Source organism: Sphaerodactylus townsendi, linkage group LG17 (genome assembly GCF_021028975.2).
Source record: "Sphaerodactylus townsendi isolate TG3544 linkage group LG17, MPM_Stown_v2.3, whole genome shotgun sequence".
In the NCBI taxonomy this organism is placed as follows: Eukaryota; Metazoa; Chordata; class Lepidosauria; order Squamata; family Sphaerodactylidae; genus Sphaerodactylus; species Sphaerodactylus townsendi.
Genome location: NC_059441.1, coordinates 19759989 through 19783424, shown reverse-complemented (window position 1 = coordinate 19783424; position 23436 = coordinate 19759989). Strand labels below are relative to the sequence as shown.

The window sequence follows — 23436 nt, the reverse complement described above, 5'->3', positions numbered from 1 at the left end:
TCCCAGGAAGCCACTGACCTCATGTGAGCATGGCAATGAGTGTTAGAGAATGCTCTGCCTAGTCTTCCTGGGTCAGTGTTCCCAAACCTACTGCCCCTGGGATCTGCGTCTTTTGGAGTGGAGGGATTAGGGAGGGCAGACCTTGCTTTATAAGAGGCTGGATAACTTTACAAGATCTTTTCCACTCATGTGTACAGTAGATTTTTTTCATTAGAAACCCACAGCAGAAAAAGTTTTTACCCCTGTGCGACGTCACAGGCGCAGAGGAGCGCGATTGGTCCGTTCCTCGGGTTCCACCACGCTCTTGCAGCTGCCGTTCCCCCTGCGCCGACCTAGGGGGCGGCAATACAGTCGGAGCTTGGAACGCTCTGGCCAAGCGGGGCGGAACGCGCATGCGCATCTCCTCGGGCCTTTTCTCTGGCGCTTGCCGCCTCAAGGGCGGCCCGTAACCCGGAAGTGGAAAAGGACAGCTCTCTTTGAGAAAGTGGGGCGATCGTACCCCGGAAGTGGAGCCTCTCTGAGCAAGGGGAGGGGAGAGGCGGCGGAGAGGAGAGACCTGAGGCACGATGGCCGCCGCCTGCTCGCTGTGAGCCCCCCCGTGACTCGCCTCAGCCCTCCTCTCCGCCATGGATCTGGCAGACCTCAGCTAAGGACCCCCTTCCTCCTGACACATCAGCCGGCCTCCGCTTGCCCCTCTCGGGCTGCGACCTTTCCCTCCCCTCCAGCCGGAAAGAAAAGGCTTTTTTGGCGCTCCTTTTCCTCCAGGCCTGCTTGCTCTAGAGGAGGCGCCCATTGCTGCCTGGAAGGACTTCTCTTTCCTCCTCCTTCGGCCCAGGTTAGGTGTCCGGTGGGTGTGGGGGGCTTGTGACAGGGAGGGCCGTTTGTGCCTGGGTGATCCCTTTGCAGCCTTCTTAACGGGAGGGAGGGGGCAATCAAGACCTTGATACTTGGGGGGGGAGCAAGACCTTGAAATCTGGGTGGGGGGGCAAGCAAGGCCTTGATACCTGATACCAGGCCTTGTAGAGGCAAAGCTGTGTAGGGAATGGGGTAATGTGTGGGTGGGGAGTTGTGTCTGTTTAGGGGTTCCCCAAAACAAAAAGGGCCAAGTGTGTGGGCAGACAGACAGCGTTTGAGGGTACAAAAAGCTGTATTTATCTATCTGAATCAAGCTGGTCCTGTGGGTCAGTGGTTCCCGACCTTTTCTCACTTGTGGTAATTCGTTTCCCTAAAATTGTACCCCCATATTAGCACATTCATTACATAATTTATTTTGTGTTCCCCCAGCATGGTGTCGTGGTTAAGAGCTAGTGGATTCTAATCTGGAGAACCGGGTTTGATTCCCCACTCCTGCACCTGAGTGGCGGAGGCTTATCTGGTGAATCAGATGTGGTTCCGCACTCCTATGCTCCTTCTGGGTGACCTTAAGTTAGTCACAGTTCTCTCTCAACTCTCTCAGCCCCATCTACCTCCCAAGGTGTCTGTTGTGGGGAGATGAAGGGGAAGGAGTTTGTAAGCCATACTGGGTCTCCTTACAGGAGAGAAAGGTGGGGTATAAATCCAAACTCTTCTTCTTCTGGCACATACCCCTGAGGGTACACATATGCCAGGTTGGGAGCCACTACTGTAGAGTATAAGTTAGAGAAAAGTGAGTCTCCCCACCATGAGGGGAGGGTTAGGGAGAACTGGCCTGGACTGTGCAGCACCAGGGGTTTTTTTGAGGGGAAGAAAGTGGCACGCGCCGCTTGGGGAGGCACCCTCGGTTTTCTTCTAGGTAACAGATTCCTTTGGTTCGTTTTGCCAGCTGATGATAAACGAGCGACGACCGGTCGGCGAAGCTTGAGGTGAGTGGCAGAGCTCATCCGACATCAGCGGCGAATCCGTCTGGCTCCCCGTCTCTCTTTGGTGCGGTTTCCCATCCAGCGTCTCTGATGCCAGAACAAGGCCCCAGAATGAACGGTTTCTCTCTGGGTGAGCTATGTTGGCTCTTCTGCTGCCCGCCGTGCCCCAGCCGCATAGCTGCCAAGCTGGCTTTTCTTCCCCCAGAGCCCACGTACACTGTGATGCAACCAGAACAGCAAGAAGCTGGGACGGCTGCTGCTGGGACACCTACGGGGAGCTGCAGCCTGCACTTGACTGAGCGGGCAGACTGGCAATATTCCCAAAGGGAGCTGGACGCCGTGGAGGTCTTCTTCTCACGCACATCCCGGGATAACAGACTGGGATGCATGTTTGTGCGCTGCGCTCCTTCCAGCCGGTATACACTGCTTTTCTCCCATGGCAATGCCGTGGATCTGGGCCAGATGTGTAGCTTCTACATTGGTTTAGGTTCTCGTATCAACTGCAATGTCTTCTCCTACGATTACTCTGGTTACGGAGTGAGCACTGGGAAACCGTCTGAAAAGAACCTTTACGCGGACATTGATGCGGCTTGGCAGGCTCTTCGAACGAGGTAAAGGGGTGCTTGGGAACGGTTCCTGCGAAAATGAAAGAGGGTGTTATTGAAATTGAAAACCTCTCCTGCACATCTTTTAATATGCAATGAAATTTGATACTTTCTCTGATTCCTTTAGATTGTTGTTTCCAGAACTGTATATCTAGGTTCCATAGTACTCGGTTCAGGAAAAAATTAATGTGAATGTAGTGTGTTACCCATATGGCAAACAGAGAGCCCTGCAATTACTCTTGTGTGTTCTGAACGGGTTGTATTATAAAGACACGAAATGTAGCATTTCAGTGTTAGGTATGAATTCCATACAGTAGCAATGGAAAATACTGGCAAAGGTAGATCGCTCTTGCTTTAAAGTTCCTTTGCAGTTACCTATGTGTGCCAGAATGGAGATACCAGTAGTTGGAGAATACTGTGGATAATAATTCCTGGAATATATTCCTGCCTGGTCTTATGCCAGAGGGAGGTTCCTTGTATAGAGGAAAGACTACATAGGATGCAGTCTGAAGTCTGAGATGGTGCAGAGGCAGATTTACCATCTCAGTGACATTCGAGCATTAATTCACTGCTTCCACATTCATCTTAATCCCGGTTGTGCCAGTTCCAGAGACCTGTTGCAGAAAGGGTCTGGGGTCAGCATATGATAGTCTTCAAAGGTCACGGTGATCGGGAACTTTACAGCTGTTGGCAGAATTGCAGCTTGCATTGATTATGCCAGTCTTTCAAGCAATTTTATTTTCTTCTGAGCAATTATCTTAACTGCAGTTTGGGGGGCTTTTTGACATCGGGTGTTTGATCGCCCACTCATTCATTTTTATGTTTCTGGTGATTCAGACACTCTAGGGCCCCGAATAAGGGAAGCTATGCAGCTCAGTCTGTGCATTAAAGGGAGCTTGTGTGTTGCCTTCCTTCCTCAGCTGGTGGCAAAATGTCTTGCGTTTTAATGTTATTGTTTTTAATCGTAAGCCATCTGAAACAGGATTCTGACGAGGCGGCACAGAAATATTCTAAATACATTTTAAAATGAAAGGGGATGTTGCATTGGGTGGGTTGGGGTGGACTTCAAAGGTGGGAGTGAAGTCCAAAATCCCAAGTCTTTCGCTGGCACCCCCCCCCCTTTTTCTTTTTTTTTTTTTGGTTTGGAGAATATACTACCCTGAGCCTTTGGGGGGAATGTGGTATATAAATGAAAGATACGACATGAAAGATACGAAGAGTTGGATTTATATCCCCCGTTTCCCTCCTGTAAGGAGACTCAAAGGGGCTTACAAACTCCTTTCCCTTCCCTCCTCACAACAAACACCCTGTGACTAGCCCAAGATCACCCCATTGGCATGTATTGGAGTGCACAAGCTAATCTAGTTTAGTAGACAAACCTCCACAGCTCAAGTGGCAATCAAATCCAGTTCTCCAGATTAGAGTGCAGCTGCTCTTAACCACTACACCATGCTGGTTCTCTTGCTAGATTACCCCTGATTTTCTTTCACTTTTGGGTCTTGCTTGCCTTAACATCTCTAGTCATTAACTTACTCATTAAGGCTTAATTTAGATGTCAAATGTTTTTCCCCGTTGCTCTTTGCATACGTATATAGAAAAGCAGGCTTTAATTCTGTTTTAAAGATTTGGTTTTGCAAAGAAGATGTATGTAGCCTTTAAAATGTTTGTATCAAATTCGGGGATCCTTTTAAACCAAATCCTAACATTTAAAAAAGAAAACCTTTTTTAAAAAAACAGCATTGCTGTTTATCCATCATGACGCCGAGGTGTTCTTCCTACTTAAAGATTAATCAGTCTCAAGGCAGTACTTTGAGAGAAGCTTGTGAGCAAAATGAATCCAATAAATATTGCAGATGGTATTCCTGTTCTTCTGCCTGTTCTCATTTGTTTATTTCAGCGCAGAGCTGTCTAGGTGAGGCAGCTAACAGCATTTGTTAGCTTGTACAGTGCCTTTGTATGACAGGAGGGATTTCAGAGTATTGATTACCAAGGAAATGCTGCTTGTCTGTTCTGTTCTGTAGTCAGCTCTCCCTGGGCTACTAGGAAATATGGGTTATTTGGGGTGGCATTAACTCCAAACGGTCTGGACTGCCATTCTCTCTCCTTGTTATCTGAGCTCCTAGATTACCTCTGTACAGCCTTGATATTTGGCTACTCTGAGTTCCACTGCTGTTGTCTGCCTTGTTCAGAAGATGCAGATTTTCCTATTTAGAGCCTGGTTCAGAAATAATGCTTTTGACTGTGGTTGGGAAATTGGGACCGTGCTGTGGGCTCACTTTCCCACTTGGCAACTAATTCTCCTCTCCCTTACCTGGCTAGTTGAGCACTAGCTACAATACAGTACCTGCATCAACCTAAAAACATTCGTTTTTTGAAATCCGGGTAAGGAGACTTTGGGGGTTGTTTGTTTTGCATTGATAAGCTCTGATTGGCATTAATGTGCTTAGTGGCAGCGCAGATGGGATGTACTGGATGTGAAAGGAATGACGTGGTTAGACAGTTACTAGCAGTAGACCAGTGCTATGAATGTGGTTATTTTTGAGCTTGCGATGAAAGAGCTTGTCTGGTGGCAAGTTTCATGAGAAGCCTTCATCCCACTAACCTTGGGTTAGTCCCAGTTCTCTCCCAACTCTCTCAGCCCAACCTACTTCACAAGGTGTCTGTTGTTGGGAGAGGAAGGGAAAGGAGCTTGTAAGCCACCTGGAGTCTCCTCCTTACAGGAGAGAAAGGTGGGGTATAAATCCAAACTCTTCTTCTACTGGACTTGAGAAGTGTGACATGGTTAGACAGTTACTAGCATTATGCCTGCACTGGGAGGGGGGCAGCGGAGGGACCGGTGCTAAGAATGTAGTTATATGGGTTGAGCTTGTGACGAAAGAACTTGTCTGGTAGTAAGTTTCACGAGACGCCTTCACCCCACTGCGTTTTCATAACTGATCAGTGTGACATCACGTTCATCAGTGTGGCATCACTTGCAAAGAGCGCACAAAGCAGTTTTCGGCAACACTTGAAGTCTAGAAGAACCATTGTAAACGACTGGCGATTTGAAATCTGTTTTCCAAATCATAGAAGCAGAGATGCGGGTTTTACAGGAAAATTTTGAATCTGGAAAATTGTCCAATCCAAATACTAATCAAATAAACGTTGGCAGAAGAATGCTTGTGTGCCACGTGCCAGCACTGCCACGCGTCCGTTCTTCCTACCCCACGTTTAGGGCATCTAACGTGATTCATTTGAGGCACAACCGCTCTGACAGGTCTAGGTCAACAGACTTTTACAAATGTCGGGCAGGAATTTTTCCACAGAAAAATACAGCATCAGAAAGTTTTCTGCCCTGCATTGCTGACCAGGGGTAGATGGGACAATGTTACCGAGGGGGGGGGGGGGATGGAGGCCTTGTATTTTAGTCATGCGCAGGGGTCCCCAAACTTTTTAAACAGGGGGCCAGTTCACTGTCCCTCAGACTGTTGGAGGGCCGGACTAAAAAAAACTATGAACAAATTCCTATGCACAAATGATTGTAAAATGTTTGATTTCACCTTTCAGCCTTTCTGTCACTGTTTATTTTTAGAACAGTGACCAAAGTATGTCAAGTACAGGGTGGGCTCCAAATATTGTTGGGGAGGCTGTGGAATACCTTCCCCTGTAAAAAAAAAAAAAAGCAGAACTTTCCCAATGAGACATTCCATCTAACCCAGGATCAGGTATCTTCCTGGGTTCTTTCCTCCCTAGCAGCCAGCGAGCGATTCGCCAGCCTGGCTGATGCCAATGGGAGTGAGTGCGCTGAACAGAAAGCCTGAGAGCAACACATGGAGTAGCTGAGAGGGAAGGGCAGAGCAGGCATTGCCACATGTAAGGTTTCCAACTCTGGGTCAGAAAATTCATGGAGATTTGGGGGTGCCATCATGTAACTGCAATCAACAGCCGTTGGGGCTGGTTCCTCCTCTCCCTCGAGCCCCCACTGCACATGAATGGAGCCATCGCCGCCATGCCTGGCGGGCCGGATAAATGCCTTCATGGGGCCACATTTGGCCCCCGGGCCGTAGTTTGGGGACCCCTGGTCATGCTTAAGGGGGTTAATTGTACAAGTGCCACAAATTTGCTGTGAGCCAAGGTAGAAAAGAGTACAGTCTGAAATACTCAAGTGCTGTGCATCTCATCCTAGAACTGTAGTTCAGAGATGGCTATCTGATCAGCTTGACCAGTTGTCTGCCCAACTTTGTAGTATTGTAGATACTACACCTTGGTGTACATAAACTCAATACTTGAGTCATAAACGAATGATATACAATTGTGACAATTGATTTATAATTGTGAGAGTCCCAACCTTCACTTCTTCTAATGATCCAGGGATATTTAAATTCAACAGGGGAAGTAACAAGAGGCTTATATAGAGGCTTTTTAGAGGTGCTCGGGGTTTGCATAACTAGTTGAATTTAAATATTCCTCGGGGGAAGGGGGGCAAAAAAGCCAGAGTGTGCACCGGGCGCACTCTGGCCTAGCTACGCCTCTGTCTTCTGCTCTTCTGTAACACCATCGCCAAGGAGGTTCTTCGTTTTGGTGCGTTTGTGGTATACAGCACTTTTGTGGTGCAGCCCTGTACTTTGAAATGTCAACTGCAGTTCTCAAAAGAACAGAGCTTCAAATATTTCATTCAGTTGGAAATCTGTAGCCTTATCATTACAGTTCTTTAAAGTGCAGAAGATCCACACGCTGGTCGACTGGCTAGTCTTGTTCTTCAGACATTGGAAAGCTCCCATCCAGGCAACCTGAAAGTCCGGCAGTTTGCTGGAGCGGATAACTTGGTGATCTCTGCATCCGATTTCAAAATGTCTGAATACCCCCTCCTCCGATCGTAATTCCAGGCTGCAGCCAAGTTGACTTGATGGAGCTGTGTTTTTTGAGGACAGCTTAAACAGAGCTCTGTTTAGTTCTGCATTTCAGTCGGAAATGCTGTAAATAACTCTGCCTGTCACAGGCTGCTATCAGCCAGTAAAAAAAAAACGAACAGGTGGTCTTGGAATTGAGTATGGCAGCAACTTCAGAAATGGCTGTGGCCAAGTGCAGTTTATAAGTATTAAAGGCTTATATGGCTGACAGGGAGAGAGACTGCGTAGAAATCGGTTCCTAATCATACAACACAATTTGTCACTGAACAAGCCCAACACAGGCATTAACTTGCCACCCCCCACTTCCATGTTTGGCAGTGACCAAGCCTCCTTCCGCATGTGCAGAATAATGCATATTCAATCCACTTTCGCAATAGTTTGAAAGTGGATTTTGCTATTCCGCACAGTAAAATCCAACTTCAGAGTGCATCGAAAGTGCTGCTATTCTGCGTGTGAGGAAGGGGCCCAAGCTCATAAGTGCCGAACAGCCGCAGTACATGCAGCTACCTTTGGCAGGGTCGGTTTCAAGTCGTTCAGATCTTCTGTAGTCTGTTTATGATACCCAGATAACTTAGCCAGATAACATATTAGAATGTATTATTACATTACAGGTACTGTATAAGTGGTCAACTTAAATTTCCAGGTTATGGTGATCTGAATAATATTTTGGCAGGATGCAGAAGTAATTAGCTCTAAGCTGTAGGAACAGCTAGGCCTTAAGTCCGCATGAATAGCAAAGGAAAGATGTACTCTTTGGGTGACAGATTTTGTACAACCTTGTATATTTGTGCAGTGGCCAGCAGGAAGCTGGTGGTAACAGGAAGTAAAATTTATGGTGTGAGGCCAGAGGCCGTAACAATAAAACAAAAACAGCTGTCCAGGCAATAATAAATATAACAATAAAAGAAAATGCGGCAGGGTTAAAAAACTGTTTTGAAATTGTCTAGACCACAGCACAGCATAGATTGCTGCACATTAAACATCAGGACAAGAGTTTAGTACGAGTCTTCTTGCCTGCCAGTGCACACAGTGGCATCATATATATGACACAGTGATCCTCATCAGATAAAAGATAAATTATTTTGTCTGCCACTGAATGCAAGGCTAGCCTAGCTAAAATGGCTGCAAGAAGCAGGGCCGTGGGAATTCAGTAAAAGTCACAGGAGAAGTCCTCCAATCCCAAGACTCCCTTCCACATCGTGGTGGTTTTGGGTGCAGCACCCCCTGCGATCTGGAAAACCATGTGAAATTTGAGATTTAAAGAACACTGCGAGATTCTCATGAGATGTCTCGGAGAGATTGCCCTAAACATGCTTTGGACCGCCATTCTTTGGCTACAGATTTAATTTTAAGAAAGAAAACTGTGTTGCTGTTCATTTATTTTATTAAACAGTTATGTCATTGAAATTCCCATTTACAGTCCTTTCTTGTGCCAATCGCAATACACCAAACTGCAGTCAGGAAAGTCGCAATGTGGAAGGGACAACTGTACAGATGTTGAACAACTTTTGTATCCTGATAACGACCCACTAACATAACAGTTGTTTAAAATCTGAGGTCTGCAAAGTTTGTGGAAAGTGATGCTGAACAAATACGAAGCTCTCTAAATGATCCAATTTTTGCAGTTTTAAGCCATAGGGAAAATCTGGAGCTAATAATAACACCCCTCTCTAAGGCAGCATCTATGTTAAATATCTGATGGTAATGGGTGTTGGGGGTTTGCCACAGAGTATTGCAGGGGTGTTGTGACTGTGAATTAAAATGCCGTATCACCAGAAGTGGGGGAAAGCTGTTGCGGTTTACTGGTTAGAGCACCAGGCTGGGAGTGGGTCAGCCCCAGATTCTGACCTCTGTTTGGGGTTTGTGGCTCACCCATGAGTCGATCAGCCTGTCCTCTGAACCTTACAAGGGGGATCAATTGGAAGCAAAGAGAATAGCGTTTTTTGTGCTCCTTGGGAGAAGAGTGGGGGCAAATGAGAGGACACAGCTGTTGCAGTCAGCAGCAGCGGGTGTGACACGCTTTCCAGTGTTAATTTATCCATGGCCAGTTTATCTGGTTATTGGCACTGGCGGATCAGCTATAATGATCTTGTTATTGTGCACACTGGGATGCTGTGTCTTTCTCGGAAGTGTGTTGTGCAGTCCGTTGAGACTCTGTGCTTACACGCATAGCGATGTGCATTTCTTAATATGCTTCATGTTGGCTCTATTTTAATTTTAAAATGCTCAATTGTGAACATCATCCCTAGCTCCCAATCTAACCTTTCTCTCAGGGTTGTGAGGATAAAACACTTTTTAAAAGAGAGGGGTAGTGGTTAAAAACAGCAGAGCCAGCATGGTGTAGTGGTTAGGAGCAGGTGGATTCTAATCTGGAGAACGGGGTTTGATTCCCCACTTCTCCATCTGAGTGGCAGAGTGGTGTGGTGAACCAGATGTGTTTCCACACTCCTACATTCCTGCTGGGTGACCTTGGGCTAGTCACAGTTCTTCGGAACTCAGAGGAAGAGAAAGGAGCTTGTAAGCCACCTCGAGTCTCCTTACAGGAGAGAAAGGTGGGGTATAAATCCAAGCTCTTCTTCGTTCTCCCACTGCTCCTTCACATGAAGCCTGCTGGGTGTCTTTCGGCCAATCACAGTTTTCTCCGAACTCTTACAAACCACATGGAGGCAGGCAATGGCCAACCACCTCTAAACATCTCTTGCCTTGAAAGCCTACAAGGTCTCCATAATCCGGGCCTTCTGAGAATTCCATAAAGTCTCAGAAAGGTTGCACATTCCTTCGGACAAAGCCCTGTCTCTCCCTTGCTGATGTGGGTTTAGAGTATCATTTGTCATGATGGAAATAAGAAACACGAAGGAGAAACCCCACCACGCAAATAGGTCTTGAAGATATAAGCTTACACATTTGAACTAGTTTGTCTGTATACACCATAGTGTCATTTTACTGCATCAGCCATCAGAACAAAGGGGAAAAATTACAGGTTTCTTACAGTTTACAAAAACAACCCACCAACAATTATTTGCTCGGTCACAAGTTTGCTCTCTATAGGGAACTCTGCTTCCAAGTGTGAATAAGAATAACCAAGTATGGACACACCTGTTTAGAGAAACACATCCCCATTTCTGCAAATACAGTGGACTCTGTTCCCTAGAGAACAAGGAAGTGGATTTTTCTGCGGTTGGTATCCATTGGAGGGCATATTCCCCTGAAATTTGCTTTGTTTCATAGATTCTGTCTGCCAGTCCAGTAAAAAAAGTCTATAATAACATGCAATTCAACTCTATTGATAATTTGTTGATTTGCGAAGGGAGTCCTGAGCGGCTTGCGAACGCTGCCTGTTTGTAATAAATAACCTTTTCGATCTCTTAACATGCCTTGGCAGCAGAGTGGCTTAATTAAATGCAGCTAACTCAGTGAAAGTAACCTCACTGCTTGCTTGGTGGTTTCCTAAGCGAAGCCAACAGTGTACCAAATAGATCGTGTTTATCTCCTCACTGTAAATGAAGCTGTTGCCTAACACAAATGGCATGGTGGGGCTTGGTGGTTAAAATGCACACGCAAAATCTTGGACTGTCTTCGGGGGAACAGTTGCTTTTACAACTTGCTGTGTACAGTTTTTTTTAATTGAAGGCGGAAATAAATGGCATTTATATCAGACACTGGGAGAAAGAGGAGGAGTTCGGATCTATATCCCGCCTTTCTCTAGCGTGGTGTAGAGGTGTTGAGAACTGGGTTTGATTCCCCACTTTCACCTGAGCTGCGGAGGCTTATCTGGTGAACCAGATGTGTTTCCGCACTCCCTCATTCCTGCTGGGTGAGCTTGGGCTGGTCACAGTTCTTCGGAACTCTCTCAGTCCCACCCCCCTTACAAGGCGTCTGTTGTGGGGAGAGGAAGGGAAAGGAGCTTGAAAGCCACCTTGAGTCTCCTTACAGGAGAGAAAGGTGGAGTATAAGTCCAAACTCTTCTTCTTCTCTTCTCTCCTGTAAGGAGACTCAGGAATGTGGACTGCTCTTGGAATAGTCTAGCTAAGAGTGATGGTCCATAATCAACATTCTTCCTGACTGTTTAAAGTTTTTCACACCATATCCCTAAGACTATGAGACCCCTATAAAGTAGATTGCTGCTATCTCCTGTATCTTGCAAGAGCTCTCGGACAGATAAACCATTCCTCAATGTCTTCTGCCTGGGCTTTGCTGCTTGCAACAGCTTGCGTCTGAATTGCTGCCAGGGTCTGACTTTGTTTTGGTGTTATTTACCTGTCTGCTGTTTTGTGGTTTTCTGCCGCTCACCTGGCTAGCCTTGAAGGGTCCTCTGTGTAGCACAGAGCTCTGCAAAAGTCAAGTGGAAGAAGGTACGGACACATCCTGCTGTGATGCAGTTATTTCTCTGACCCACGAAGAAGAAACCCCTTTGTCAGCGGTCTTTCCACTAGAACTTTCCTGGGCAGCAGAATAAACAGGCTTCTGGTGCCTGGGGAGTCTCATCTCAGCTGGTTGCTTGTGGCACCACCGTAGATGTTTTCCCTTTTCAAAGATACAAGTCAATCTTTAGCCGCTCGAACCGTGTCCCTCGTTCCTCCGTGCTTTGAAAGCCCGGGCGTTGCGGTTGTACCCAGCGATTCAGTCCTGTGTTAACTTCCTAAATAAGCAAGCTAGTGTAAACATGTATGTTATGCTAACTGCCCTTGAGCAAATAAGTAGGGATCGAAAACAGTGTGCCAAGTTCCGTCTGAACGTACTGAGGCAGAAGCAGCCGGCTTCCTTGCTCCTGGTCCTTGGCCGTCTTTGCAGTGTGGAGCCCGCAGATTTATGCCGTGTTTTCATGGCAAGAAAAGCAGCCTGCTTAGTCATACCAGTTTTTGCTCCCGGTTGATCGGCCACAGGGGGCTTTTTCAGTTAGTGTTCCAAGTCTGATTGTGGTCGCCTTCTGTCTCGGAACAATTCCAGGTTTCTGCAGAGTGTTGATGCTGTTAGTCGCCCGTTTTCTGCTTTGTCTGGGGAGGCTGGCCTTGCTCATGAAGTCTGTCTCTTCCCTCTGCCCCTTCATTTTCTCTTGGTTTTCAGGTCAGCGACAACCAGGAGGGCTCGAAATTCGTGCACGTGTGGGGTTGGATTTTCAGACCGAAATGGGTCTGCGGGTCACACAACCCCATTAAAAAGTCTGCTGTCCTGGCACAAGGTGCTCAAAGGTTCCAGCCTGTCTGCTTCATTCAGTTTTGTAAATGGTATATACAGATGAAAGTTGCCATAAGCCTTTCATTTTCCACTTTCAGTAAAAGCCAGCGTGGTGTACTGGTTAAGAGCAGGTGGATTCTAATCTGGAGAACTGGGTTTGATTCCCCACTTCTCCACCTGAGTGGCAGAGGCCTATCTGGTGAAACAGGTGTGTTTCCGCTTTCCTACATTCCTGCCAGTGGTGGGATCCAAAAATTTTAGTAACAGGTTCCCATGGTGGTGGGATTCAAACTGTAGCTTAGTGCCAATGGGGATGGGTGGGGCACGATGTGGGCGTGGCCGGGCATTATGGGGCGGGGCATTCCTGGGTGGGGCTGTGGCAAGGATGCAGCCGCTGCGCCGGTCCTTGGGTGGGAAACGAATGCACGCAGGCGCAGGCTGCCACGCACGCTGGTGCACCTCCTGCTAGACTGCTTCAAGTTCTGCGCATTACTGCTGAGAGGAGGGGCGTAACTAAGGCAAAAATCACGTGGCAAAATCACCAATTAGTAACCCCCTCTCGGCACACACAAATAATTAGTAACCTACTCTCGGGAACCTGTGAGAACCTGCTGGATCCCACCTCTGATTCCTGCTAGGTGACCTTGGGCTAGTCACAGTTCTTTGGAACTCTCAGCCCCACCTGCCTCACAAGGTGTCTGTTGTGAAGAGAGGAAGGGACACGAGCTCGTCAGCCCCCTTGAGTCTCCTTACAGGAGAGACAGGTGGGGTATAAATCCAAACTCTTCTTCTTCTAAAGCGAGGAGCATCATTTTTTTCCTTGTGATATACAGATTTGACTGACCTGCGGTTGTTCTGCCTGTCCTCTGTTTGGCGGTCCCGTTTGGTCCCTTCTAACTTTGTTTCTGTGTGTATTGAAATTTGAAAAAGAAAAATACAAAACTCAGTAGTAAAACCCTGCTCCCCCAGAAAACGCCAAAGGCTGAAGCCCCGTTAAAAGCCCTTGCAGATCCAATGGCCTGACGGCACCTTCGAAAAGGTCTCTAAAGATGGTCCGCCCCCCCGCCCCATTCGCTTCCATTTCCTCCTCCCCGTTTCCTATAGTGGAAAGAGCTGTGTGGGAAACGAATGAACTCTGGTAGGTGTCAAGTGGGCAGACAGCCAGAAGGTGGCAACCAGAGAATCATGCTTGGCACGTGGAGCGAGAAAGGCCTTTTAAGACTGTGGCTTTTAAGACTGTGGCTTTTAAGAAGTGGAGGTCTTTAAATGTTCTCAGAGGTAGAAAGGAAGGGCAGCAGACAGCTTTGCCGGTGGAAGCAGTGCCATTTTTTATTTATACTGCTGGTTTGGAGGGTACGTGAAGGCCTTGCATTTCCCCCTCTCTGGTCCATCTGTGCCGAAACACACAATTTTAGTGAAGAGTAGCACTCACTTTCCTTATGTCAACATGCATATCGGGGTTACTCCAGCTCACGCTGCCAGCTTTGAATCTTTCCTCTGTGTTTTTTCCTCCTCTTGTCTTCCTCCCTCCCCTTCCAATTTGTGCTCCATCCTGTTGTTCTTGGGATGGCCTTAAAGAGACGATCTGTGCAGGAGCAACTTGGTTGCAGAGCTGTAAACTTAATCCTGACTTTTCCATTCGGCCACGTGGCTCTCCTTGGAGACAAAAACGCTTTTCATTCACGGGAGGGTATTTTTAGGAGCTGCTTTGCAGCTCGCCTCGAAACTGCAGCACGCTCTCGAAGGTAGACCACCTGGGAGCTGGCAGGCACAGAAATGATCTGCTGGAAGATGATAGTGTCTGAATGTTTCTGCCAGAGCAGTATGGTAAAGTTTCCTTGTTGAGAGTTACAAAGCACTTTGGAAACCAATTGCTGCACCCCAGACCCTGTATTTTTGATGACTGCTAACCTGTCCAGTCAGGACTGTGTATGACAAATATGGATGGGCCAGGTGGACCTGAGCAGGGTTAGTACTTGGATGAGAGACCCCCAAGAATGTCCAGGGCAAGGACAAAGTCAAACCACCTCTCCATCCCTTGCCTTGAAATCCCTTCAGAGTCACCCCAAGGACACACCAGTTTGGCAGTGCTTTCCGCTACTGTATGGGCACTTCCGCACGTGCAGAATAATGCACTTTCAGTGCACTTCCACACCTGTGGGTTTTGCTATTCTGTACAGCTGCAAAGTGCATTGAAAGCGGATTGAAGGTGTATTATTCTGCATGTGCGGAAGTGCCCTACGTATACGGCGTGTTACAGTCTTATAATCACAACCTTATAACATGAACGGTTGGTCCCATTTTGCAATCTGTAGTAAGCATAATGGCTTGCCCAGGTGTACCTAATATAGTAGTCGTAAGAAATCTGTGATACCTGCATGTCAGACTGGCTGTTTTTAAAAATGCAGAGTTCATTTCTTAAGCCAAATCATCTGGTGCTACTGACCCTGCATGTCCCACAGTTTACTCCAAATTGTTCACAAGATCTTACATCGGTAGTTCACGCTCAACCTCTTTCACCTTCTCTTAAACTTTCTTGGCCTTTGGCCATTCCTCTCTCAATTTATTCTTTATTAGATTTATATCTTGCTTTATCACATGGGTTCAAGGCGGTGTGTGGCATTCTTTCTTCAAATGCGTGGCTGTCCCCAAAGAGCTTGCCCTCTAAATAATTAAAAAGTAATCTAGCATAATGCAAATCTGAGCACTAGAGTTGAATCCCTGGTATGGTGGAGGTCGTGGTAATGATGTCCAGCTTGGTGTAGTGGTTAAGAGCAAGTGGATTCTAATCTGGAGAACAAGGCTTGATTCTTCACTCCTTCACCTGAGTGGCGGAGGCTTATCTGGTGAACCAGGTGTGTTTCCACACTCTTACATTCCTGCTGGGTGACCTTGGGCTAATCACAGTTCTGTCTGAACTCTCTCAGCCCCGCCTACCTCACAAGGTGTCTGTTGTGCAGAGAGGAAGGGAAAGGAACTTGGAAGAAAGGTGGGATATAAATCTAGACTTCACCCCTAGTTCTTGCATCGTCCCACCTGGCCAGCAGCAGCATTAACTTCTGGTGGAACCCATCAGACAGAAATGTTGCAGGCTGGCTGGGCCAAAGCTTGATCACAGTTCTGATGCTGAAGTCATCTCTAGAGCTTTGCCCAGAAGGTAGCCTGCCTCCCCCAAGATTCACGGGTTGTGGGTTCTAGCCATTATGGAGATCTCTGTGCTTGTCAGAGGCCAGAAAACTGTGAACTGCAGTCTGATATTTGCTGGGGTTTTGTTGTCAAGTCATAGCTGATTTATGGCCACCCAGTGGAGTTTTTAAGGCAAGAGATGTTCGTAGGTGGTGTGCCATTACCTGTGTCGGGTATTCCTTGGAGGTCACCCATCCACATTGTAATCAGCTCCTACCCTGCTTAGCTTCTGAGATCTGACGAGATCAGTCTAGCCTGGGATATCCAGGTCAGGACTTCATGCCTGCCTTTGAAATGCATTTCTAGGAATGCAGCTTTATGTTAAATATATTGAGGTAACAAGGTCTCCTACAGTGATGTTCCCTGTCTTTAAGTGGGGATCACATTCACAATGACAGGCCGTATTGAAAGGCAAGCCCTAGAATCTTCACGTCCACCCCTGTTCAAACAGGCTGGTAGGTTTTACAGGTTCTTATGCAGAGCTGTGGCCAGAGAGCTGAAGCCAGAGCACATAGATGACTAAAACTGAGAACGCCTTCCTTCAAAAATGCACTGATCATTATAAACACCCAAAGTCATATTGAAAGAGTGAATCTGTGTGTCCATCTCTTGCCGGTGTGATTTTCTTTTTTAAAGTAACAGCTCCTGCTTTCTTATTTCCTCCCTTTGCAGATACGGCGTCAGTCCCGAGAATATAATTCTGTACGGACAAAGTATCGGGACGGTTCCCACTGTGGACTTGGCATCCCGCTACGAGTGTGCAGCTGTGATCCTTCATTCACCATTGATGTCTGGCTTACGGGTAGCTTTTCCGGACACGAGGAAAACATACTGCTTTGATGCTTTCCCCAGGTATGTGCAGAATGTGCTCACAGGGAATTACGGTGCATTTGCAATTCTTCGATTGGTACCTCTTCTTAAAGAAATAAAGCTTATTGTGGGTATGTTTGTTTAACCAATTCTAGTGGTGTGTGTGTGTGTGTGTGTGTGTGTGTGTGTGTGTGTGTGTGTGTGTGTGTGTGTGTGAGAGAGAGAGAGAGAGAGAGAGAGAGAGAGAGAGAGAGAGAGAGAGAGAGAGAGAGAGAGAGAGAATGTCAAACCATGGATGAAAACTACTGGGGCAGGGACCAGCAGAACAGAGGTGGTTAACACCTCTCTTTGCTGTTTGCTTTCTTTTGCTGCTTGCTGATTCTTTCGCACAAATTCATTGTTATGTCAAGCCGGGAACTACAACCCTTTTTCATTCTTGCCTGCCTTGAGGAAGAGAGAACAGATCACCACAGGTGACCCATTTTGCTTGCTGGTGCTGGGATTCCATTGTGCTTGCTGGTGCTGGAATTCCATCATTATGTAGCCGCTGCACATTTTCTTAGCTGCAGAGCAGCATAGCCGGGAATACCTAGTAAAGCTCATGTGCTCGTTGACTGCTGTCTCTCTCAAAGCGAAACCGCTGAGCTGGCAGTGGAATGCGTTCCAAAATATTTCTTGCAAGCTACAAATACTGAAATGCCTGAATGGGAACGAGTGACATTAGTAAGCAAGATCTAGAATGGAGAGGCTTCCTCATTGCTCTCTGTTGGCAGAGACTGACAGCGTAGGCTTTATATGAAAGACCTGAAAATAGATAACTTAAGTTGATTGGGAATAGGACACATTTATTGAGATGCAGGCAGCAGTCATGGAAACCTAAGTTAGCAGGATGTATTTGCCTTGAAGCAGGAGCCAGCAAGGTTTAGTGGTTGAGGTGTCGGAGTAGGATCTGACAAACCCAGGTTCAAATCCCCACTCTGCCAAATGAAGCTTGCTGGGTGACCATGGGCCAGTCACAAACATTCACCCTGGCAAGTATTTTGGATGGGAGACCTCCAAGGAATACCAGGGTCATGATGCTGAGGCAGCCAATGGCGACCCACCTCTGAACATCTCTTGTCTTGAAAATCCTATGAGGTTACCCTAAGTCATCTTAGCATGGTGTAGTGGTTAAGAGCAGGTGCACTGTAATCTGGAGAACCAGGTTTGATTCCCTGCTCTGCCACTTGAGCTGTGGAGGCTTATCTGGTGAACCAGATGAGCTTGTGCATTCCAACACATGCCAGCTGGGTGACCTTGGGCTAGTCAGCCCCATCCATCTCACAGGTTGTTTGTTGGGGGGGTGGGGAAGGAGATTGTAAACTCCTTTGAGTCTCCTTACAGGAGAGAAAGGAGGGATAAAAATCCAATTCTTAAGTCTTCTTCATCTGTGTCTTGACAGCAAAAAAAAAAAGTATTGTGTGTAAAGTGTCATCAAATAACAGCCAATTTGAAGAGTGTGTTCCAGGATTCCTCATAACAGCCTGAAAAACCATCCATGTATTTAACGACTGAACTAATCATCTTGCTTCTCTTCTCTCCCTTTGTTTCTTTCGTTCATGTCCGCAGCATTGACAAGATTTCTAAAGTAACCTCTCCTGTGCTGGTGATACACGGCACCGAAGATGAAGTAATAGATTTCTCGCATGGCCTGGCGATGTACGAGCGATGTCCCCGGGCGGTGGAACCGCTCTGGGTGGAAGGAGCTGGCCACAACGACATAGAGCTTTACGCACAGTACCTAGAGCGGCTAAAACAGTTCATATCTCATGAACTCCCCAACTCCTGAAGAATCCTACTTGATCTTTCTTTTCTTCCTTTTCTTTTCTCTTTTTTTTAATTTACCTCAGTTAACTGTGAATGGAAGAACTTAACCTGTTTTTTGCACATACATTAACTGGATTAACTGTAGTAGCTTTATACTATGAAGAAAATGCCCTTATCATGAGGGCGAATCCAATCAAGTCTGACTTCTTTTATAACAGGAAACTATTCTAACAGTCATGACTGGAATCCCTGATTTTTAAAATCTTCCTTATCCCAGAGGAGTTGGATTTGTGAAGGGGAAACTAATGGAATAGGAGAATACTAAATTCTAGTCAGTTCACATGATTCTTCTCCCCCCCCCCCCCCGCCGCTTCAAGTCACTTAATTCCTGTTACTTTTTTCCTTTAAAATCTTCCCTCTCTTTGGAAAGTGAACAGTCTGGGGCTACAGTCGAAGAACGTTCTTCATGCAAAGTTTTGGGCTGTGCTATTGTAACTGGAAAGAGTTTTTTTTTTCTTTTTTTGTGGTGATGTTTTCTCGTGGGTTTTTTTTTTTAAAAAAAAGCTATCTTACTGACCTTCCTAAGTAAGTTATGATTAACTGACTTCCTAAATGGGTTTGGTTCTGAAACAAGTCTTTCATCAGGTTTCTGGATATTTACAAACTGAAATGTTCTTTTTTTTAAAAAAATAACTAAAATGGCTAATTCCTTTAATTCTTTATACGTAAAAAAATAAATGTGTAAATTTGCTAAATCTGTTATTCAGATAATATTTGCAGTCTGGATAACCGCCATCTTAGGCAAATCCTTGTGTAAAGCATTCCTTATAGAGGTTTTTAAAAGTATTGTATATAAATAAATTTACATTACGCATAACTCTTGATTGATAGTTTAAATTTCAGTCTAGTTACCAATAAATTCTGGTTTGTATATGATTGAATACATTTTGTTACAATGAGTTTTTATTTCCTGCATTATTTTGCTATTAAAGATTTTATAAGGTTTCCAGGACAATTTAAAAAATTTACACATTTGTTTTTGATGAATTTATGTAAAACTGTCATTGAAACTGATCCTGTCGGGGGAGGTTTTTTTTTGGTTTGGGGAAATTTTATTCTGACACTGGAATCGCACAGAATATGCAAGATACTTAAAATCATTACGCTAAGGGGCCGCAAGATTTTCCCCACCAAATCTGACGGTCTTAAATGTACTGTACACCTCTGATTGTTGTAAAAAGATGGATCGCGATTGATTATGGTTTGTGTATCTATTGGCAGAATGCAGCAGTGGTTGTAATGGAATAAAGGATGCATGGAACAGAACATCGTCTCATTGTTGGTTTATCTTGCGGATGAAAAGGTTCCAAAATGCAGTGAACCTATAGACTATTGAGAAAAGGGTGGACGAATGGAGAGCCAGTCTTGGATTTGGGCAAAATTATAATATCATGTGGACATGGGCAATGCAGCTGGATATATGCTGAACTTGTGCTTAGTACTACATGTCTCCAGATCCTCACTTAGAAACATAGAAACAGAAACTCAGAGCTGGAAGGGACCTCTAAGTCCAATCCTTTGTACAATGCAGGACATTCACAACCCTCTCCACTCCCCACTGGATGGAAGAGGCTCCAAAACACCCCCTAGCGAGCGTTTTTGCACCTGCATGCTACAAACTGCAGAAACTGTACACCGTTATAGCCCCCTTCATAACCAGGCCAGAACAAAGTTCCTCTCAACCTTATTGATGGGCTTAGAGTGATAGATCAGCAGTTTATTAAACAATGGATCCAGCTATGCCCTAGACTCCTAGAGCAAACGGCCAGGTTTTTATGCACGGTCATAAACAAACGATCTTAATTTTGCTTTGTATGTTGCCTTCTAATTTTTTTGCATCTTGTTTTGGGTCTTTGTACTATGCCATTAAAGGTTATCTATTATCACTCTCCAGTGACCCTTTGCTCCATACCCAGAAGAAGGCAAAAAACATCTAGGATCCCTTTCTGTCCTAGAGGAAAATTTCTTCCTGACCCCAAGTAGAGATCTGTATTCCCCTGGCCATGTAAGAAAGGTGTGCTGCAGGCAGGCAGGGCGTGTTCAGGTCCAGTCTCACAGGACAGACAGGTGGCAGACAAGAGCGTAGTCAGGAGACAGTCCAATGGGTCAAGGCAGGCGACTGCATAGTCACGGGTCAGTTCCACAGGTCACGGCACAGGAGATAGGTAACAGGCTGGAGATCAGCAGTGGACAAGGCACATGGAAGCAACGGGAAACACACTTGTTGCACCCAGGCAGAAGCAACCTCACAACAAGGCTTATATAGAGATTCTGCAAGGAGTTAATCCTCATCAGATGCAGAGACTTCTAATCTCCCATACCTTGCTGCCAAATGAGCACTCCTGTGCTTCTGCAGTAGCAGCCTCTGCTTCTGCCCCCTCTGCACTGGGTTTCCTGGGAGGATCTGCAGGCTCTTCCACCTGCATGTCATCAGGCAGGGAAGGGCTGGGCGTTGGCTCTGCTACCTGGTCTTCCTCAGGAGCAGCCAATTCGAGCTGCACTGTGTCCTCAGGTTCTGCCTCAGAATCCTCTGTGTCCTGATAAGTATCTAGGGGCTGGCTCATTCTGTCCTAGAGCCAAGCGTTGATGCAAGTGGGTGTGATAAACGGTTACAGAAACGCATGACTGACAAAATATCTGTATTCAAACAAATCAGAAATGGGTGAATTTACTTTCAATACTATATATTTTCGTATATTTCGCTGCAACGTCTTTGGTTTTGATTTTTGTTTGTACCTTTTCAGTTCATTTCAGGAGGTGAGTAAATTGGCCGGTCAAAACTGAAATGTGACAGACACTATAACAAAGAAGTATGGAAAAATATGAGCTAAAGACAGGCAGTCAGCTATTGGGGGGGGAGGGTGCTTTGGTTGATTTGACACACTTGAGTGTAAACCTATCCTCCACTTCAAATCTAGTATAGTTGGACATTTGGGGGAAGAGAAGGTAACCTTCCTGTGGGCTAGGATTGTGTATTAAATAAGGTAGGTGTCTGATGACCCTTGAAAGACTACAAACCTTCCTCCATTAAGCTTTTCTGAGCTGTAGCATCTTTGGATGTATATTTACATTTTGGGTGATGTTTTTCTATTCACAACAAAAAGGCAAGGCAGAGATCTTCCAACCGGGCTTCTTGTTGCAGTTAACTAATTCTGCTGCTTAGAGAATTCACTAACTCTTGGAGGCAAAACATCATTTATTTTTGATGAGTTTATTTAAACCAGGGGTGTCCAACTCTGCCCCTCCAGGTGTTCATTGACTATGGTTCCCAGGGCCAGGGTTGAACACCCCTGATATAAACATTTGGCTGCCTCTCTGCATGGCCAAAGAAAGGGTGCAAAAACAGTCTTGTTTTTGGGGACACAAAAACAAACAAGTCTGGGACAATTTTGCAGGAGCTAGAAGGGAGGTGAATGTTTCCCCTCTCTCTTGCTGCCCCCCCCCCCCATCTTGGGGCAGCTTAAATTTGGGTGTCTATAAAAAGCTTAGAGGGTTTATGCAGAGAGGCTTCTTTGCTGCATGTGGAGAGTGAAGGGAGGCCTGGATCCACCTGGTGCTCCATTAGCTCCTCCTAGGAAACATCCCACCTATGGAATCCTCCTTGCATGGCCAAAAGCACAATCAAAGCTGTTGCATGCTTCCTTGGGAGTCAGGCCCATGCAACTCAGTGTGGCTTGCTTCACGTCAACGCCTGGATACACTGTCGCTGTGCAAAAACAGTGCAAGGATGCAAACTTTGCAAGAGAGCAAGACTTTATGGTTGCCAACTGCCTGGAGTTAGGAAATTCTCTGTCTTTAAACAGAAGTGTTGTTTCCAACGAGTTGTCATTTACCAAGCTTGGCCTGTCCATTTCCCACACATGAAGCCTGTATTAAAAAGGCAGGATGCTTTTCTCCAGGCTGTTGGCAACACCAAAGGTTGCACCTCCTCTCCACAGTGGCTCCAATATATACGCATGAGTCGAGGGAGAATAATTTGGATTTAATCCGAATTATCTCCCTTCCTCCAGTCTCTCCTCCAGGATTCTTTAACCACTATGGATCTGCCCCCCCCCCCTTTTCCCTACAAGGAGACAAAAACATTTCAATCAACTTTGCCGTCTAATTGAATAGATTTTAGAGCAATAAGTGTGTGGAGTGTGGGTTGTTTTTAATGTTTTATGAATGTTTGTGTTTGTATTGAATTGAAACCTTTAATTGCATTTTAAAATATAATATACAATAGGCTTGAAGAATATAAAAGTTAAGATCATAAAATAAAACAACCTTTTAAAAAACAAAGGATTAAGAGTTTTGTTTAGCGAAAAATCGGGAATGTGTGGTGACAACAACATGGAGAAATCTGGCCGTAGGTTCCAGTATTGAGACGGAGTTGCTATCTAACAAAAACAGAGTTTATGAATGTTCGTGGCTGCCCTGAGCACTTCCAGGGAAAGGAGGCATATAAAATTAACGAAATAAATATCCTGGGGGCTAGCCCCCAACTGACAGGAATTTTCCCTTTCTGTTATGATGCAAAGCTGCCTCGAGTCCCTTGGGAGATTGGCGGGGAAGAAATGCAAATTAAAATAAAAATAAAATTTCTCGCCTTTCCCAGTGCGTCTGACTGGGTTTCCAGCAAGAAATGTTTAAAAAGATAGGAAGATAAACTGAGTTGAGGGGATAGTATTACCCAACCTAGCCTTGAATGATAACTGAGGTAAAAAAAAATTAATAGCAAGCCTTTATTGGCATAGACAACAGTACAACAATAATAAAAAACGGATTAAAAAGCATATACAATACAGGAAATAAATGTTAGGTCGAAGGAAACTGAGGTAGATTTGAGAGGTGCAAGATGGTTTCTTTTATTAAAAGTGAACATGCATATTTGTTTCAAAACACACACAGCCTGAGGTAAATAGTAAGGCTGAAAAACAGGAGTTGTTGGATATTTGGTTTGACACGCTGTTTGCCTCAGGAAAACGTTCAGTCAGGTTTATGATAGCTCGCCACAGGCCCAGCAAAACCCTTTATTTATTTGATTTTTATCCTGCCTTTTCCCGCCAAAATTCAGACTCAGGGCAG

The 23436-nt window shown here is 45.7% G+C and overlaps 1 protein-coding gene across 1 annotated transcript; it reads left to right on the top strand.

The window, feature by feature from the left end:
• Positions 1 to 433: 433 nt before the first annotated feature.
• ABHD17C (abhydrolase domain containing 17C, depalmitoylase) lies at positions 434 to 19635 on the top strand. Its single transcript, XM_048482139.1, has 4 exons — positions 434 to 835; positions 1802 to 2449; positions 16366 to 16545; positions 18112 to 19635. The coding sequence occupies exons 2-4, from the start codon at positions 1929 to 1931 to the stop codon at positions 18329 to 18331; spliced, it is 921 nt and encodes a 306-aa protein (XP_048338096.1). The 5' UTR covers positions 434 to 835; positions 1802 to 1928; the 3' UTR covers positions 18332 to 19635.
• Positions 19636 to 23436: the final 3801 nt, after the last annotated feature.

Coding starts and splice junctions, on each gene's coding strand:
- ABHD17C (XM_048482139.1), top strand. CDS start 1,929: ATGCCAGAACAAGGCCCCAGAATGAACGGTTTCTCTCTGGGTGAGCTA. Junction 2,450..16,365: donor TGGCAGGCTCTTCGAACGAG/GTAAAGGGGTGC, acceptor CTCCCTTTGCAG/ATACGGCGTCAGTCCCGAGA. Junction 16,546..18,111: donor TGCTTTGATGCTTTCCCCAG/GTATGTGCAGAA, acceptor TCATGTCCGCAG/CATTGACAAGATTTCTAAAG.